This window comes from Parasteatoda tepidariorum, chromosome 3 (genome assembly GCF_982258835.1).
Source record: "Parasteatoda tepidariorum strain Cologne lab strain chromosome 3, Ptep-v5.0, whole genome shotgun sequence".
NCBI classification, from domain to species: domain Eukaryota; kingdom Metazoa; phylum Arthropoda; class Arachnida; order Araneae; family Theridiidae; genus Parasteatoda; species Parasteatoda tepidariorum.
This window is the reverse complement of record NC_141757.1, coordinates 85,553,736-85,574,942: the sequence shown is the minus strand read 5'-3', so window position 1 is coordinate 85,574,942 and position 21,207 is coordinate 85,553,736. Positions and strand designations below refer to the sequence as shown.

The following is a 21,207-nucleotide window of genomic DNA, read 5'->3' as shown; positions in this document are numbered from 1 at the left end:
TTATCTCTTCGTCTCATAGAATTAATTTACTTGGCTGTTTTTTTATTTAGTTTTTATTTCAGTAATTTTACTTTTAATGTATTATTCATGTTAAAAAAAAACTTTCCTTAACTTTTTTCTTTGTAGGTAAAATCTCCAAACTTAAATTGCCAATAGAAAGCCTTATATTTAAAAAAAAGAATATTTTAGGTGCACTATTAGTTAAATTTTATTCGTGCCATATAACTAAAAAAATTTTTTTATTATAATGCAATCATCCTTTTATGATTAAGTAATGTTTCTCTTGTAATTAGATTAGTTTTTTTCTTCTTGGACTGCATAAACCTTGCAACTAACCTTTGATAATCCAATTTTATCCAAGGTTGGGAAACACAAACTGTGTCCAATAACCTTTTCAGTAGATTTCCATCATTGTGCATAGATAATTTGTGGCGGAGTCTTCAACAATAAATACACAGGGATTGCATATTATATATAAATGCATTTTGAATAATTACAATATCTGTAATATTTTTGGTACAAACATACATTTTTATATAAAAGATTATTTTAAATTTTTCTTTATAAACTCAAACTTTTTAAAATGATTTTAGATTTATCAATTGTAGAAATTATGTAAAGTAATACATTATATTATTATTAGGAAATGGACAGAGATCAGTTAGTTTCAGAAAAAATAGCTGTACAGAAAGTTTTGTTGAACTTTGAAAGTATGCATGGTAGACCGTCAACGAAAGCTGGTAGGGAACTCATTCGACCTCTGTACGATAGATACAGATCAATCAAGAGGCTTATTACTCGTTATAGTTCTAGTAAAGATAATCCTGATTTGATGCCTATTTTAGAGGGTGAAACCATGGATTTTAAAAAGTGTGACTTATCTAAGAATATTAATGTAAGTACCATTTGTTTAAAACCAAAATATTAAGATTTCTTCCTACCATTTTTTTTATTAGTTATTGTAAGTTTACAGCATATATTTTATTCTTAAATGTTCATAACCTTTTCTATGTAGTTTTTATTGCATTTCTTTTACCATTGCATTATTTTGGTTTCAATATAATTTTTAAAAAATAAATTTTTATATTTAAATGTTAAATTTTTTTGCAAGATTTAAGAAAAATTTCAGTTTTAATTTCTTTGGTATTTTATTATAAGGAAGAAATTTCATTCTTTCGCTCTTAAAAAAAAAGTGCTTTCTCTTTTAATGTAATAAAACGAATGAAAGTTAAAAAATATAAAATAAACTTAGGGTTAAATAATTAAAAAGTTAGCTTATTTAAAAATTTTACTTTCAGACAAATGAAAAACTAAATATATTTAAAAAAAAAAAATTGAAAATGAGTGTTATATAGTGTCAAATATTATATTTCTTTAAAAAAAAAAAAAACAGTGTACTGTATTTTTTGAAAATTAAATACGTTGTACATTTTACTTTGCTTACTCGTGAACTACTGGATAAATTTTTTCGATTAAAATTTTTTTTTAATTTTTTGAGTTAACAAGCGTTAAAATTGTACAAAATATTTTTTCTAAACATTCATTCTTCCTGGGTCTTGAAAATGAGTACTAAGTTCAATTGGAAAGGAATCATGAAAATTTATTATAATTATAAAGGGGGAGGGCTTATTTTATTCAACTCTTTACCCTATTTTGAACCCAAGCCAGAAGACAAGGGAGTTCCTGGATCACAGATTGGGACAAACTAGACTTTATGGAGGACTTTTTATGGAACTAACCTGCATTTGTATGGAGAGGAAAACCGCGAAAATCTCTGCAGTTAGCCCACAAGTAAAAAGATTCTTACCCATGGTCTACTACTGAGGATATTTACGTAAGCACTGCTGTTGGTGCAACCCGGGAGCAGAATTCATATCTACCAGCTGCCGCTGGGATTCGAAAATGGTTCACCTAATTAGTAAGTGAACACTTTTATTAGGTGAACCTCCTCCACCTCCTCATTCGGAGGTGAACACTTATATCTGTATTTAAATTGTTTGAGTAGTTCTAATAACCTTAATTTGATCCTATTTAAAAATTAAATAAGGTAAATAATTCATATATTTGCATTGAAAATAACAAAAATATATTCTAGCAAAATTTTACTGAAAAAATTGAATTTTAGTTTTTTTTCTTTTATTTTTTTTTAAGAAAGAAAGAAAATCTTTATGTAGGCATTTGCTTATATTTTTGATGACTAAGTTACTTTAAAAAATGCTTATTTAATCTATCCCAAACTTGACTAGCTTACTTGAATTATCCCAAAGATAACTAAGTTCAGTTTTGAGCTAGCAACCAATCAGAAATATACCTCCCAGGTACACATTCTAAAATTTCAATCTATTCTTCTATTCTAATATTATTATTTATTTAAGTTTCATTTACATTTTAGTTTTTTATGAATTTTATGATTTAAATCGAATGAATCATAAATTTTTGAATGATGTAGAATTAAATTTTTAAAGATCTTTTATGGATCGTAAGTTTTTAGTTACTCGAACTTGTTAGGTTTTTTTCAATAGATGTTTCATTTTAAAACAATAATTTTAACATTTATTTCAGAAAGGAAAACCTTGTTCACAAGTACCTGTTGATGTGCAAATCAGTGAAAGTCGGCATGAAGGAATGGAAGTTTCTAGCTCTTCTTCACATATCAATTTTCATGAATTATCTATGTAAGCTATATTTTATTGTTCATCATAATACTAGGTGAAAGAAAACTTAATAATCATAACAGTAAGGGGAGATAGAATTTGCCCAAAACTAGTAACTTTCACATTGGTTGGAAAGCAAAAAGGGAGTCCTTGGATAAAGGCAAATAAGAATGGCTTTAAAAGAAATGCTCAAATATGCAACAATTTGCTTTACATTAGTGTCAGGGAATCAGGCTGATGTTAGAAGATTTTTGGCTTTTCAATAATGCTTATTCAGGCTCTAGTGATTTAATGTACCTCGATGAAAAATCTTAAGCTGGACATACCCTGGAGGTCTAGGAATGGATCCTCTGCTGTTCACCAGCTGTTTAGAAATTTCATATCCCCAAAAAAAATGTGCTGTTGTACCAGAACCAGATTGCTGGAACAATTTAATCATTCAAATATTTGTAGTTACATTTTTCAGTAAATCAGACAGCACCTGCTAGAAGAAAGCGGTATTTTGGTCTGTCTTCGTTTTCTAGTTCTTTTTCATTCATTTGTGTATTCTCTATTTTTTGCTAACCCTCACCCTCATTGAATGAAAAAGCTGGGTTTTTTTTCTGGGAATTTTACTATCTTCTACATATTTGACCTTTAGTTATGTTTCACCTACATAGTTTGCCTCATAAATTAATTAAATACTTAATTATTTCTAGTTACATCAAAAGTATTTTAGATTTAACATAAAAAAATTAACAAAGATTTATTTGTATCACAATTAAAATAATCGTTAAAATAGTTAAATCACAGTATACAGGGATGAGATTTTTCCGCTTTTTAGCGGATTTCCGCTTTTTTCACTTTTATCTCTTAAATTTCAGCTTTTTTATCAAAAATTCAGATTTTCTAAAAATTTAATTTTTTTTTAATAAGTATTCCGCTTTTTCAGAAAATTCACCGATTTTCAAAGAGAAACAGAAAATTCAAACTACATAGCTACCAATCCTTTCTCATTTTTACTTATTTTAGCTATTTTCTCCCCTTTTACTCGAAGCAGGTAAGATTTTCCGAATATTTTACCCGCCCTCCAGATAGATCCGATTTTTGTAGTTCAAACGACGCTGCTTCTGACAAGCCTTTTAGAGGTCCCAAGCCTGGAATCTGCTAATATCTCGATTCTTATTCACACGATTTTAATATCAGACATAGCTTTTCATATTTGCGTGTTGCGATTCTTATTCACACGATTTGAATATTATACGTTGCGATTTTAATTTACGAGATTTCAAAATCCGATATTGTGATTCGTATTTACGTTTTTTTAAAAACCTATGTAGCGATTCGTATTCACGCAAGTTTAAAATTCAATTTGTTGATTTGCTCATGCGGTTTATAATATTAAACATTGATTTTTGTATTTATACGTGATTTTAAAATAAGGCATTGGGATTCGCAATCACGCATTTTAAAAGTTATGCATCATAGTTCTTATTTATGCAATCTAAAAATTACGCACCATGATTCATATTTACGCTATCTAAAAATTATGAATCGTGATTTGTATTTACGCGTTTTAAAAATTCTACATCCCAGTTTGTATTTTCTCATTTTCAAAATCGTATATCTAGTTTCATATTCATGTGATTTCAAAATCCATAATTGTTATTCATATTCACGCAATTTTAAGATCAACTATCGCGATTCTTGTAAGAAGTAAAATTTTTTTTAATTAGTTACTATAAAGGTGACTGTTTTTCTAATGACGATTATTAGTATATGTAAGTGTTACAACATCAGAGAAACTGGAAGGGAATATATTCAAAACTTACATTCTGTGCTTGCAAAGAAGAAAAAATAGGATTTGTCACAAGATGTTTGAAGATGGACTAAATATAGCAAACATAAAAGATATAGCAAACAAAAGCAATAACTTATAAAGGGATTGAATTAAAAAAAAAATTTTGGGGGAAAAAGAGTTAATTAACACATCATCAAAATTTTATTTATAATTGCTGTTATTTGTGCTATAAAATGCAAAATTCTTATCAAATAAAAAACAATTATCTAAACAGTTGCTGATTGTCATGTAATTTTTCAAACTAAAATAGCAATTTTTGTATGTTAAGGAGTTACTATATATTTCTACTTCACTGTTATTGATATGTTTCAGAGGGCTGTAGTTAGATTAGAGTATAGTATGAACATAATGATTCGGTCCATTGTTAAAGTTTTTTTTCCCAATATAATTTAAAAAGTAATATTACTGATATATTTGCTATAAATCACATAACAGTATTTATTAAAAGAAATGAAATATTAATGTTTATTCTCAGTAGTTTTAATTTGCTAAACCAGGTAGTTTTTCAAGTAGTAATTGTCTCTTATGTGAACTGAGGAAAAATATAATTTCCAGCTTTATTTTTTCAATTGGTAATTTTTTTTCACTAAATGTTAAGTATCAATGTAATTGTTTTTATAATAATAGATTAGTACACAATTGTATGTCAACACATTATTTATTACCTGGAATTTATTATTAAAGGGTTGCACTTGCGCAAAATTTACTATCGTGGAAATTCAGCTTTTTTTGCGTTTTGACTAATCTCATCCCTGAGTATAGACAAAAAATTACTTTTTGCATAACATCACATTTAATGTAGGTAATAATTAATTTTTTTTTAATTTTCAAACTTTTTGATTTAATAATTCCTTTTAAACAAACAGGTTTGCATCTAAAAGTATGAGAGCTTATATAGGAATTATATATATAGGAATATAAGTCAAAAATATCTTCAATTTTTGTGATAATGTTAATTCAGAAACTAATATAAAATCAGTACAATTACGTAGAATCAATAGAATAAGATTATATAATAGTGTGTTTAATTTAGGTCAGAGCTTGAAGGTGAGTTACAAAATGCTAGAGAAGAAAAGAGGAAACTTAGAAAATGTCTAAGAGAGTTTGAAGATGAGTTTAAAAAGATTAATGGAAGGTAAATGCCCTTTTTTTTAAATTTTGATTCTTTCTTTTTCTTAGTGAATGCTTTTGTTATCTTAGTTATAGAAGTCTTAGTTATATTGAACTGAGTTATATTATACTTGTCCTGAAAAGTTCAATAATGTAGTTTTATAATCACAAAAGTTTGAACGATTATTCAAAATTTTCTTGCCTTTACAGCTAGTCGCTAACACTGACAAGTTTTTGTTAAGTAGTCTGTTTTAATGGTAGACATTCTGTAGTTAAAATAAATTGATAGAAAAATGATAAGTTTATGAATCAAAAGTTTGTGAATATCCATGACATATTTTGTTTAAATTATTTGATAAGGCAAATAGAACTACTGGAAAGAAGTGAAAAGTAATTTTGTGCCTTTATGATTCATTCAAATTACCATAACTGTAAGTTGATGTGGTTTCTAAAACACAGAATTTTAGTTATAAACATAATTTCCATTTTTTTTCTTAAAAAATAAATAAAAAAATAAATAAATTCTGAAGAAAAACATCAGAACATATTTACTGCCAGTTTTGAAATAAAATGATTTAAAAATTGTGTGTAACTTATAAAAATCGAGTTTATATAGTCTCTTGCTAATTTTCCAGGTACTATGTTCATTATATCTAAAGTTTATCTTAAATTTGTTGCAAGAATTACTTATAAAATTTTTAGAGAAAGGTTTATTTTGATTTATTGTTGTTATTTGAAAACCACTAACTTTTTATTTGCTTTCTTTACATAAAACTTTACATAAATAAAATTGTTACATAGAATGAACATAATGCCTGGAAAATTAGCCGAGACTATATAAACTAGATTTTTACAAGTTCCTCGCACTATTTATTTATTACTTTTTTGTGCAGATCCATAAAAAGGTTGTTTAAAATTTTTTAATTACTTATTTTATACTTTTTCATCTTAGGATTCATTAAGTTTTTGATAAAAATGATCTCTCATTTTTTCACCAGAAACACGTTTTAAAAGTACAATTATAAATATGAGGTTTCAGATACAGTGGTTTTTAGAAATGCTAATTTGGTGACGTAGCACTGATCCACATTCCTTCCCATTGATGACTGATATTTTCAGAAAAATAATGAACGTACTATAAAAACTTTAGCGGAATCATTTTCAATTTTATTTAAAACAATGGCTAATGTTAAACTAATTTGAAAAAATCTTTTTTCAAACATTTCTCCTGGTATAATTAAACTTTAAACTATTTTTCTGACTGGCGAAAAAATTGCACCTCGTAGTCTGAATTTCAGAATCCTTGCATTAACAGTTCCAGAGTTAACAAGAGATTGAAAATAGCATTCTGCGACAAGAACAAAAAACTGAGTAAACACACAAGAAAAGTTGAAAAATAGTGGTTTATGCTTCTTTATATAACATACGTATTGTCATTCATTATTTATACGTATATGTATTCTCATTTATTTAGTTAATTTCAATTAAAATAATACCATATTGATGTCAATAATATACTTATCAATACTAATTGCCAACAATATTATTGTCTACACTTATTGCATCAGCATGAAAATATTCCACTATGTTATATGTTGTTTAATGATGTGTTTCTAACATTCATTTCAAAAATTGTTAACTAATTTAAAATGTTTGAGAAGCCTAACTCATTAAAGCCTGAATCTCAATTTTTAGTTTTTAAATTAATATTAAATGCTCTGAAGTCATCTTTAAAATATTTATTTTTTAATGTAGTTTCTGCAATTATTTATGTTGCCAAATACTTTGATAAATTTCAGACAGGCCTAACTTGGTAGCAAGCAAAGTGAGTTGGGTTTGCTAAGTGAATCATATAGGATGGAGAGACAAGAAGAGGGCAGAATGCTTTAGTGAATTAGTGACTCTTAGAATTCTTTTTAAAAAAAACGAAGTTAAACAAATATGCATTAAATGTTAGGAACTTTAACACCTAAGCAAGGAAAATACTCAAATGCTATCTGAATATATTGAATTACTAATGGGGAGAAGTTGGAATAAAAAACATCAAAATACTTCGATTGCCTATTTAAACTTGAAGATCCTGTTTGTTTCCTCCAAGAATCAAACAGGATTTAATGTTCGTAGTTTTGCAATTTGCTTGATTTTTATCCTCACTAAATTGGAATTCCTGTTGTGTCTACTTTGTTTTGTAATCGCCACCCTTAATATGTATTTTTAGAACACTGACAAAAATAAAATCAACATTCTGTTGAAAATGTGTAAAATTTAACTAGTTCAGATAGTTGTGTTTTGTTTGTATCGTTGTATCTTGCATGAAGCCAAATTTTAATTTGACTTATCTTTTTGATATACCTAATTCTTTCTGAGAAATTTCTTCTCCTAATAGTTTTTTTAAAATAAAATTACTAACAATTTAATGTCAGTTGGTGTAAGAAATAATTTTTGTTTTGAACTGAATTGTTCACTTTTGTTAAAACTACCTGTTAAGTTAATTACTATGGCAGAGTTTAACTAATTAGCTTAAATGAATTATAATATTATTAAGTTTGATACATCATATTCTAAAATATGTCTAAACTTTTTCAATGAAAAGAAATTTTTTTATCATGCATGTTCTACATGGTTACTATACAAAAAATAAATATATTTGACATAATTTTAAAAAATACAAAATCAGGTCAAAATATCGAATGATATTATACCAAACTGAACAAATCTTTAAACCAACTCATTGTAAGTAATAGTAATTATGGATCGAATATTATCTAATTTCCAGTGTAATAATTTAAAAAATATTAAATTGAAAGTTCATTTTGTTGTTTAAATTAGGTTTTTTTCTAATTCCTTTTTGAAATAATAACAAATTTTTGCAATTTTGTTCGATACTTACTGAATAAATTAGCATTTAACCACCTAAATAAAATTTGATGTTTTTTTTTAGAATAAGTCATCCCTTTAAATCTAAAACATTTATTTATGAGTAAACAGCATTTATTTTATCATAATATAAACCTGGAAAAATATCCAACAAATTCTAGTCTGTTAAATTAATATTTATTTCAATACATTAATTACATGTTCTAACTTTTTCATTTTATGTTAATAGGATCACATAAATATTACCCAACGAAAACAAAATTGTATTGCAATTATAAAAATAAGTTGTATAATGATAAAAATTTCAAAACATTCTTATTAGAAACTCAATAAACAGCATAATTTGTATTTATCTATACATGATTTCTTTTTATAGAACTGATTTTATTGTAATAATAATAAATTTTATATAGCTTATTTTTTTTTAAAAATATTTTAATTTCATATTTTTTTTTGTAGAAAAGCTCAACGTGAAGATAAATTTGTTATGGAAACCAGCTACACAGAATATAAAGTAAATATTTTTTGAATTCTGTTTTGTTTTTTGAAGTGTTTGAATATATATTTAAAATGAGTTATATTTATTTCTGAAACTTCAAGACTACTTAAACTAACTACTTCTAAAAAAATCAGGATATTGTTTTATGTATTCTTGTCACAAATCCTGCATCAATTGACAAGTTAAACCAATATAAATAAGTCAAAATTATTGTTTTCAAATTATGGAATAGATTGAATTATTTAAATTTTAAGTAAGTAATAACATGCATGAAGTAAAAAAAATTTCCAATAGAGAACGTTTTCAGCAAATTGAAAAATTTTGCACACGATTATAAAATTAGTTTTTAAGATCATTCCATGCAAAAAATAACTATTAAAAAATATTTATTATTTTATTTAATTATAGTTGAAAATTTTATGAATGCATTTCAACACAGTAAAATATAACGTTTGAGTGAAATTTGTCAAATAGTTCCTAAGAATATGAAACTTTAAAAATAAGACTTTCTTAAAATTCCATTTCTAAAGAACTTTCTTATAATTGAAGTTATTTATTTTTTAACGTTTCTGTTTTACTTTCAATGTGTAATTTTTATCACTAGTGGGCAAAATTTTGTTCGTTTTCACACTCTTTTAATTACGAATCTCACACTACAATTCATATTAACGCCGTTTACGAACTTAGTCATCACAATTTGCATTAAAAAGATTTACAAATCACCATCCCAATATTCATGTGGTATCGGCTAATTATTTGACATGTTTTTTATTCAGATTTGCCTGGTTTATGAATTACACAGCTCAATTTAATATCAACAAGCAATTTCAGAGTCCCCACATCAACTGCATTTCATAGACAAATATCATTTAGTGTGTTCATGCTATTTTAAAGTAACACATAATTCATATTAATGCATTTTAAAAATCCCACATTACGATTCATATTTTTATGATTTCACATCAGACGTCACGATTCATAATTACGCAATTTAAAAGCCACTATTGATTTGTGTTCATGTGACATAAAAATTATACATCAGGACTCAATAACGCTATTATTGTATGTAATAGTGGAAAGCGTTTTTTATCACTCACTGTTTTTTCTTTTTTTTAGAACATTAAGTCAAAGCTCAAACTTCTAGAAGCCTTAGTTGCCAAGTATGAACAGCCTTCTTAAATACTACTTCTTTTCAAGATATTTACAGCTACATCATTTCAGTTATATCTAGTCATTTATTGAAAAGTTGTTTTATTAAAACATGATGCCAAAGAGTCCTCAAGTATTCATGTCAGTAATTTTAGTTCGAGAATCTAGACACATTTTATTGCATTTAACTCAGCTCATTTTAGTTCAGTGTTGAAAAAAAAGAAGAGTTTCTACACTCTGAAATAGCACACTCAATTCCATCTGACCCCGCACAAGAAGGTGCTTTTGTATATAGTATTTATTCTATTAGAACTTTGTATAAAGTTATTATTAACTGTTAAGAGATTTTTATGTTTTGCTATGCAGCATATTTTTAACCCAAGTACTTGAAAAATAATTTTGAGTAACCAGTATTTATTTTTTCCTTATTTAGATGGTGCCAAAGATTTGCATTAAGAAAACTTAAGTTTACATTTATGTCTTTATTTATTAGCTTTACCTATTCAATTTGTTATTTTGATCCATGTTTAATCTGTATAAACTATATATACATAAATATATATATATATATGTGTGAATACATACACATAAATGTAACTTATATTCATAAGGTGATGTATGAAAAAGGGCATTGTAATTAATGTCAAGATATAATGTTTATAATATTGAGTCATTTTTGTACAAGGCAGTTGTTACTGTAATTATACAGTTCTTTCAAAGTGCAATATATTATTAATTTGATTGTTTAAATTGTTTTGTGCAAGTGAAATTTTGTCTTTTGTTCAAAGCAATTACTTAAGCATTTGCATTTATTTTGGTAGCTCTCTTCCCGGTGTGTTGGAAGTTTTTAAGTACAAAATAGTTTTTATTTAGCATTTATGTAATGTGCAATTTCAGAGGACAGTTATGTTTAACATATTTTTATAGTTTTCAAGTCGTATACAGTATTATATAAAACTTACTTAGAATACATGCACACAGGTGGATTTATACTATATCTTGACAAAAACTAGGTACTTAATTAGCATAGAGAGGGCAGAGTGATGATGCTCAAGAATTTTGCTTCTGTAATATTATTTTTGATTTTTTACTGTAACTTTTTTTTATCAGTAAAAAAAAATATTAACTGAAGCAATTGTTTTCGTAGCGGCTTTTTAGGTAACTAAGAAGATACAGGAAAAAAAATTTGTGCAAGTCTCATAAAAGTAAATAGGTTTTTTTTTTCATGTTAGTAATTTTAAAAATTAAATTGCCTATATGCCATTATAAATTTTTAAAAAACTCGCTTTAACCTCTTGTAAAGTGTATGAATTCTAGGTTGGCAGCTGATCCTTGTTATTAACAATGTTAAATAAAGTATCTTCAAAGTTAGTACCAATCAGTTCTAATTATAAGTAATGAAACAAGATTATTGTATATTGTATAAGAAATAATTTAAAACTAAAAAAGTTATCATGCAGATATAAACTGTCTTTCAAACTAAATAGTTATTCAATAGTAAACCAAATTTCCCTTGAATTATTTAATAAATGAATAAAGAAAGGAGCATTCTCATATATTTTAAAAAGTGCTAGAGGATTAAAGCAATGAGCTTTAGCTTATAAATTTCTACATAAGATTTTTTCCTAAAAAAACATAATCCATTGAAGCATTTAAAAAAAATTAACTAAAATAATAGTACTGTAGGTTAAAAATGGTGCCAGTGTAATTTAGTTGTTTGTAAACAAATATGTGATGACAAGAAAGTTTTAAGACTAGAAAATCTAATTGCATGTTACTTTGTAAGTTATGGCTTAAAATTTTTAAAATATCCACCTATGTGCACTGTATTTATTTGATTTAAAAATGAAGGAGAGTGCTTAAAACCTTTATCTGGTCTAGGAAGAATATTTTACAGCGTGAATAGAATTTTTGTAATTAAGAACGTGTTTTAAGCATATAAAATTTTACTTATTGATAAAAATTATTATAAAATTGTTTTATATAAATTTATATTCATAAGATCTCAAATCATACAATGGCAAATTTTACTTCGTATTTCTATTAATTAAGAAATCACAATTATACTCATCAGTAACATTTTCTTGATATGATATTTACAAAAAACCTTTCTATGGATTGAAAATTATTAAGTGGTTAAGTTTCAGATAACTACATAATATTTAAAGATTAAAATTAATCTAAAAAATTATCACTTTTAGTACCAGATTTTATTAATCTTTTTATTTTAGGAATGGACATTTTTCCAATTAGGTTGGGATCTAAAAAATCAAAGCCTGAGGTACATATTTTTGTACTGTTATTGCAATTATTTTTAACAAATGTACCTGAAAGTCTTAAACCTATATTGAAAGCAATAATAAAGGAAATTAAAATTAGTATTGGCTTTACTTTATTCCGTAACATACACTAATTAAGTACAATAAAATTAAATGAGCAGTTTGATGAAGCAAACAAATTTAACTTTTTTTAAAATATTAAAACAGACTTCTTGCAATACGTAAAAATTATTGTTGGCAAAACATACAGTTTATCCTGGTGTATAAGTCAATTTTTCAAACCCATAAAAGTTTTTGAAAATTAAGGTTGACTTATACATAGGTATGAAAATCTGACATTGATGCATTATAAACCACTGGATAGATATAAATAACACAGTATCAATTTACTCTTTTCAAAAACTATTTTTAATATGTTATATACAATATTATATTTTCTCCCATTACGTTTTCTTTACAAATAAAACTGTTTTTTTTTTTTTAAGCAATACTTTAAATTGCATTCAGAAAAAAAATTAGTGAATTTTATTCAAGAATATTGAAGAAAAAATTTAACACATTGAAAACATACCATTAAGCTATAAATTGAAAGATTACAAAACATAATATGTGTTAGATTCAATAATGTTAGCAGCATTGCCTTGCTTAACCCATTTTCAAATGGATTCGACTTCACCCTTATTTGCAGCTTTGCACAAAAAAATCTTTATCATCAGTTAATGAATCCATAATTCCACATTTTTTAAAAGATTAATCATTATCTGAGGGCAAATTTATTATATCCAGAAATACCAATGTTATATATTTTCAACTAGAAAACATTTTGAAACGACTTAATTTTTTTATATACTTTTTTTAATTTTAGAAATTTTTATATTTGGTTTTTTCAGCAGTCGACTTATACATCTAACATATCAGAAATTTGCAAATGTGTAATCAAAACTATGGGGGAGGGGGGTTCAATTCATACCACAGGTCGATTTATACACCTGGATATACGGTAATCAGACATGTTTACTATGTGTCATCAACTCAATATTAATTACATCAATGAATATTCAAATAGCACAAGAACCATTTTGGCATTATTACACCTCTGAAAAATGTTAATTCAATTAATATTTTTAATTTTGATGAATTCTCATATTAATATGTTAAGACATAACAGTATTTGGGAAATTTCTAAAGTTTTACATGGTGTTAACTTATTTAAAACAGTCAAAATAGGATTATAAAAACTATATAGCTACGACTTGACTTTCATTTGATGTATTTCACATTTTTTTGGGTTTTAGTTTATAAAATGGAGTATGCACATTACTAGATAATTTCAAAACATATTTAAATATAAAATTTATACACATAATTTAGTAATCTCTAGGTGTTACTTTTAGCAGCAACTATAACTTCAATGTGGAACTGAAAATATTTGCATGAATGAATTAAATAAATAGTTTTGTTTATTTTGAATATGCTCATAACTAAAGGTTCTTGCTAGTTTTAATAATTATAACAAGTAAACTAGTTATATAATTATAACAAGTAAGCTAGTTATGTCACTGTTACTAACTTAAATCATAAAGGAAGAATGTTGATTGGTTTAACTTGCAATATCTAAAAAAACTTACTTTAAGTTTAATGAATATATACATAACTTGAGCAAAAAATTTTGTTAATATTATAACCGTCCAGGAGATTCAGGTCTGGTGAATAAGGTGGCAACATATCAGGTGTAAAATATAAAGTCTCTGCTATCCATTTTTGGAAGGAATAGGTATTGTGATCAGTTAGATCATCATTTGAAAGCTTCACAGCTATTTCCAAACATCTTTGTAACCAGTAGCATTTAATAAAAGATCTTTCATTCAAAAGGAAATGGATTGGAAAATATCTTTTACTCTACTAAACCGTGTATACATACATAAAAATTTTACTTTAGCAGAAAATATAATATCAGAAATAGGTATTAAATCTGACATGTGGTGCTTATAATAATAAATAGCTTTTCTAAATTAGTGCTCATATAATAATAACAATGACTTTTTAAGTTGTGACTTACATAGAAGTTAGCCAGATTCATAAAGGTAAAAGTTAGCATAATAACTCAATTTATTTTCTAGAAACCACAGACTAAAACTTAGACATTCATAATATCGTGTATAATTCTTAACACCTTCCTTCTCGCTCCCGTGAAAATGAAGGGGTGAGTTTTCGCTCGCTATTTCTCGCTTCCGCGATATTGACGGGCAGGAGTGTTCAGTTGTAATGCGCCAATAAGAATAAAACTAATTCATTTCTTTTGTCCAGAAACCATTTTATTTCTCATTTTGCACACCATATAGCAGCACCAGGATATTTTTAAGGTAATTATAAATAATTAGTTTATTTTAAACTAGATACTAGCACTAATCAAATACGTGTATTTAGCAAAATAGACACTTTTATGACCGTTTTCTTGAAAATTATCTGATCGTTAAGGGGTTAAAGAGGTCAATTGACCTATGTTTTATTTTCCAAATAATTTTTAAACTAAAAAATATAAATTTATTGCTTTTTCAAGTTTTGAGGTTTGCTTAGAATGTGCAGTTTAATAGCATAAGGAGTAGATGAGCTTTGCTGTGCTCAACGCGAGAATAAACTTATTAAACTCTTATAATGTATGGTAATCTATATTCAATGGCATTAAACAGTGCTGGAAACAAACAAAAAAGAATAGTAACTAAGGTACCTAGGATTTCAGAAACCCATATAATTGAAGATAATCTAACTCCCTAAGGGGAATCCTACATTTAAAAATTTTCAGGATTGGCATAAATTGTAAATAACTTTAATTCCTGCAGTTTATCTAATCACTTTTTAACGATTTCATTAGGAAATAACTGCTGAATTGAGTTAGGCTGATATATGCTTGAATTTGATAATCAAGAACGCATTTTAAACATATTTTAATAAAATGAACCAAAAAAATCATTTTTTCATGAAAAGATATATGAAATATAGTTTTCTAGCACAATAATTTCTTGGTGAAAAATCTACTTTTTAAATTGAGAAGTGTTATTTAAATTAGATAGTAGCTTGTATAAAACTCCATTATCAAACACAAATGTACAATTTTTATTCCACTGTTTAAGCAGTATCAAATTAAATTAGCAATAACAATAAAGTTCTTAAAAAAAAAAATTGTCTAGTACATTTACAACTTATAAATGTAAAGAAGAAAGAATTCAAAAATCTTACCTCATTTATTTTCTTCCTGAAGAAGAATTTTTCAATGTGTTACTTTTAGACAGTATTTTTTTTTCTATTTCCCCACATGTTCCATCTTTCATTTTCTTCTATTGCTGTAGCTTTGTAGACTTCTGTAACTGAAATCTCAAAATTATTGTAATACTTGTGACGTTATGCGTGATTCACAATCAGCAAATGAATAGCAACAAAATTTATTAAAATAGGTTCATCCAATATTACAGCAGAACTATAGGTGATGTAGCTTCGGGTTAAAATCCATGTAGAACGAATTCATAGCAGCGCTCTGAACATTTCACAATCACAATTTCGCAACAACATTTCATAAACTCTAGCTGGAATTATCACAGTCAGTCAAACACATCAAATAAATATTTGCAGCCAGTATTGCTAGTGGTAAAGTAGTCCGTACCTCTGTGGACACAAATGACACCATAGCTTATGATGAGGTTAGAGATTTATGTTTCCAAGTATACATTTTGGTGACTCAGTACAGGATTCCGTGTAGTTATGAGGACAAATTACTGTAGCTATTTCACTGCCAAGCGAGTTTCCATAGAAGACTGTTTCCAAAAAAAACAACATAACGATGGACCATATCACTTCTATGAGAATGACATCAAATGATTGGTACATCAGCTTAACAGAGATATTATGGATGTATTCCTAGTATGAAGGCAAGAGAAAAGAAGCAAAATATCTAGCTGTATTTAATTGTCCTATTTAATTCGCATAATAACTGTTCAAATAACTTTGGTATAAAAATAATTATTAATAATTACTTCTAAGAAATAGATGCTAATTTCTTCGATAAATTGCACAAACCCAATAGCTCTACCACGCAGGTAGATCAATTAACAGTTATGGAAAGAGATATAAGCAAAACCCTTACAGTAAACAAACACAGAAATTTGACAAGAAGTGTCAATCAATGGACTCTTTTGGATTCACTGATCGACTGGTGACATAAGCATATTGATACCTGGTAACTACATTTTTACTCGGATTGTTATTTCACAATTTAGATGCAACTACAGAAAAGATATCTTTCCAATACTGACAATTTTCTGTTTCTATTAGAAAAAAAAATCTGCATCCTATATTAGTAGAAACTTGCAGTTATAAACTTTTCCAAAGTGTTCAGCCATTTTTTGATAAATAAAAGTAAAATATTTATGCTGTGTGACCAATGACAACTGGAAAAACCAGGTTTTTGCTGCAGCAGCAAAATGCTACAAATATATATTTTAAAAATGAAACAAAATATTCTGCTAAAGCATTTTACTAGATACTTAAGACAGAATAACTTTCCTAAAAAATCGTAACATTACATCGTTCTTAAAATTATTAGGACTGTTTTTATCTACATAGGCATGCAGAAATACTTATTAAATAAGAGGAAAAAAATGACAACTCTGTTTCCCAACTAAATAATGAAATTGGCCAGAAAAAATATTAACTTGGCAGGAAAAATATATAACTTCTAGAGGTACAAAAAATCACACATTATTAAACGAAATTTTTAAATTTATCTACAAATAAAAACGTAACACTTGGCTTAAATTGGTTTATGATCTTACATTCCTAATTTTTGTTTCAGCTTTTTTCTAATTCTGGTTTTAGATTTTTTGCAAAAAGAATAAAAATGTTAGAACTTAGCTTATTTCCACTAAGGGAAATATAATTATATTAAAAATGTTTACAAAGGTCGCATTTAAACTAATAAAATAAGTTTAAATGTTACCAAGTGACATAAAGAGAGTTAAAAAAAATCACTGAAAAAGAAAATTACTAACAAAACATATTTTATAGTTTTATTTCCACTATCTTACATCACAATATAATAAAATTACAATTAAAAATTTTTCACATTAAAAAATATATATATTTTAACACTAAAAAATAAATTATAATTTTAGTAATAAAAGCTAATAGGTTTTATACAACAAATTGTGACTAGAATTGTACAAAATAAATATAACTTATGAGAATAATAATTTATGATTATAATATTATAAACTCAACAAATTTAACAATAGCCATTGTATACAAAAATCATGATGATACAAAAATGTTCCTTCTTTTATCAAAAGTTTGTAATATCCTCAAAAGTTGTGCTGGATCCAACCAATACTAGTAATTTAGCATATGGCTTTAATTCATTATCTTCTAAAATAAACTTCAATTTCTTATCATAATCTTCACAACCGTGTTTCTGTTTAGGCAAAAAAATAAAAAAATTATCAATAAAAAAAAGAATCAGAATTTATTTCTGATTCTAACAATGATCAATTTGGTACTTTTTCATCGAATCAATTTTTTTTAACAGGAAACTATTTTAACTATTTGTAACATGGAGATACTTACTTGAGTTCAACAACGTAACATGCAATACAATTTCAACTTAAATTAAAAAATGTAGACCACTTTTGTTATTTCTTTTTCTCAAAATTAAGTTGTTAATTAAATGCAAATAATAGTTAATAAACAGAATCATACCTTTTAACCGTAGTACCTCAAAATATGCCAAAGTTACAAAACTTAACTTCTCTTTGAATTTGAGTCAATAAATAAATAATTTCAGCATAATTGGAATTAAGTTAGAATTTTGTGTTGATAATAAGACAATTTTCAGTTTTTGTCATCAAAAATGCAAATTTAAAGAGGGTAAAAAGTATACTTTACTTTAATGCATTTATAATTTAAAACAAGATTCTGAATAATGGAACAGTGAAACCTTTCGGGAGCTACTTTCCATTCCACAATAAAATGGTCGTTCTTATAGTCTAACTCCATTGACTTCAAAATTGTTATCGTAGATTCATGATTTTTCGCAAACGATTTTAATTTTAGTCAGTGTCATTTTCTCGGTGTAGAAATGCCACTTCTGTTAACATCATAAAAAAACAGATCAATGAATACAATTTAGCATCTATAAAAATTATCCCAATTGATATAATTATGTGTGAAAATAAATTAACTAATTATGAATGATAAAGCTATTAATAAATAAACAATCATGTTTTTCATTTAGGTTTACATTTAATTTTATGTCATAAAAATGAGTTACCGTAAACCGGGGCGAGTCTACCCATCCAGGGGCGAGTCTACTCATTTTAGTTTCATTTAAGTTTCACTATTTTAAATTGCAAATAAAAAAAATTTTACCGACGGAGAACTTAGTTCAGACTGTAAGGAAGATGGCGCTGTAGTAGTTTGATCCGTTTTTATTTATTTGGTGTCTTTTTAACCAACCTGTTCAAACGTCTTTTGAGAGATTTGTATTGAAAATCAGCAAACTTTTAGTTAGTGCTCCGTAAGTATATTATTATTATTACTATTTTCACTTTGGTTAAGTGATAAACTTATCTAAGACTAAGATTACATTAATTTTATATGAAAAAAAATAAAAAGAATGTAAGTTTTGATGTTGTAAACAAAAAGCCAGAATTCGCGGGGCGAGTCTACCCATTTGTATTTAGTTTTAATAAAGCATAATAATATAATTTAGAACTTTGTTTATATTAAAATTAAGTCATTTTAAATGAATTTGAGTATATTATTTTAATTCTGTATTGATAAATTTATCATTAATAAGGAAATTTATAGGTTAAATATAAATGTAAATATAAAATATGTTTATTTTACCTATTTTTTCCATTTTTATATTACAAAATTAACTTTTTTTATTTAATGCAAGTTAAATAAATTATAATTTATAAATTATTATTACCTCCCAAAAGAATGGGAAAAGGATTTTTCATGATTCCCAATGATTGAATTTTGATTTAGTTAATAATCTTTACTTATTATTATTTATTAATTATTTAATTGTAAATTTATATTAATTTTAATTTATTTTTATCAACAATAATCAGAAAAAAATGTTATTTTATTTAATGATTATAAAAACAAAACTGTGATCAAAATGTGATAATCGATCAAATACTCAATTTGTGTTATTTTATGAATAAAAAAATGGAATATATAATAAAGTTATGAATTTTACTTCATAAATATCCTATATAGTAACTAAAATAACAATTTAATAGTAAAATTTGATTATTTACAATGTGAACATTCATTTTAGTAGAATGGGTAGACTTGCCCCATACGAGAGATTTGTCAGCAGTTCTATAAAAATATACAATAACAGCGTAACTGTTAATATTTTCCAAAATCGATTTCACAGCTTTAAAGAGGGATAAATAGCGATTCCGAAACACCTATTAAAAGCCTTTTTTCTTTAATATTTACAAAAGTTTGACCACTTGAAAGTTGACAAACTGAAAAAATGGATAGACTCGCCCCGGTTTACGGTAGCTTTAAAAAGTGAGAAGAGATTTGTTTATTTAAGATGCTTGTTTTGTCTAAAAATAGCTTCTTTTCTAATTTAACTTTCAACTCTAAAAGTAAATCATTGATAGCATTGTCCTTCATGCACTCTGACTGCATCATGCGATTATATCGTCAAAAATAGCCTCACACAAATATTTTGAATACATTTTAATCTACTTATATGTTTTGTTAAATTTTGATATTTTTTCGTGCTTCCTTATTTGATCTTATTTGCATTTGGTGCTGATGTTCTCCCAGTCACTGGGAGAGGTTTTAATGGTCTCTCCTAAAGGTGTTCTTCAACACAAAGTCTATTGAAAAAATTCTGTGCCTCCCAAAAGTAGTCGTAAATAGAGTTGGTCGCTACATAGGGTTGGTCTTTCCTGGAGGTTAATCATCAAAATAAAATTTTATGAAAATTACTATTACTGCCAAACTTATGAAAAAAATATAAATAAGGCGAATATTTCTTCTCGGTTTTAAAAAGTAAGTGAAAGTTGTTAATCAGATCTAGACAATAAAAAACATTGCTTTTTTTCTCATAGCATTACATTTTCCAATCCTTATAGTTTTTACTTTTGATTTCAGTAAAAAAAATTTTGAAAGACCATATTAAACATACCATTAATTTCAAAATATAAAGTTTTTATATGCCATGTTGATAAATTTTTTTATGAAATTCTGTTGTACATTTTAAATGAATAAGCAGTTTAAGTTTTGTTTATATTAAGAACCATTGTTTTTTTATTTTTAAATAAAGGATTTCTTTCTTTAAAAATGCATAAAAATATACATCTTTACTATTTGGGGAAAGACAGATTGGTCTTAACTTTGAAATTCAACAACTAAGTTACTTTGCATGAAAATGTACATTATATTCAGAAAAAAAGTGAGACTTAAATAAATATTTTTCTAACTCTAACTGTTTGGAACTATTATAAAAACAGTATTTTTTGGTCGAAACACATTGAAAACTTCATCTACCAAATATTTGCGCATGTACACTTATCCTATCAGCAAAGATTCATTTGTCTCCAAAATTCATTTGTGTGGAATGAAGTGTTTAAATTAATAACTTTTAAGTTAATTCATAAAAATTGGTACTATGTGATGTACAACAAAAAAAAATTCAGCTGAGAGAAAAGCTTGTACAATAATGCTTGTAAAAGCTTGTAAATACAAGATGATGCTGATAAATTGTTAATTATTATGATA

General features: G+C 26.2%; 2 protein-coding genes across 2 annotated transcripts in view; one reads left to right on the top strand and one right to left on the bottom strand.

Annotated features, from left to right (window-relative positions):
• Positions 1 to 10,353, top strand: part of LOC107453465 (protein FAM13A) — a 32,107-nt gene extending 21,754 nt beyond the window's left edge. Inside the window, exons 20-24 of the mRNA XM_087159743.1 lie at positions 644 to 895; positions 2,563 to 2,675; positions 5,528 to 5,629; positions 8,941 to 8,995; positions 10,097 to 10,353. Of these exons, the coding sequence (XP_087015869.1) occupies positions 644 to 895; positions 2,563 to 2,675; positions 5,528 to 5,629; positions 8,941 to 8,995; positions 10,097 to 10,159 (585 nt within the window). The 3' untranslated portion in view covers positions 10,160 to 10,353. The remainder of the gene's footprint in view (positions 1 to 643; positions 896 to 2,562; positions 2,676 to 5,527; positions 5,630 to 8,940; positions 8,996 to 10,096) is intronic.
• A 7,101-nt stretch (positions 10,354 to 17,454) lies between these two features.
• Positions 17,455 to 21,207, bottom strand: part of LOC107451409 (nuclear factor NF-kappa-B p100 subunit) — a 46,358-nt gene continuing 42,605 nt past the window's right edge. Inside the window, exon 17 of the mRNA XM_087159742.1 lies at positions 17,455 to 17,869. Within this exon, the coding sequence (XP_087015868.1) occupies positions 17,741 to 17,869 (129 nt within the window). The 3' untranslated portion in view covers positions 17,455 to 17,740. The remainder of the gene's footprint in view (positions 17,870 to 21,207) is intronic.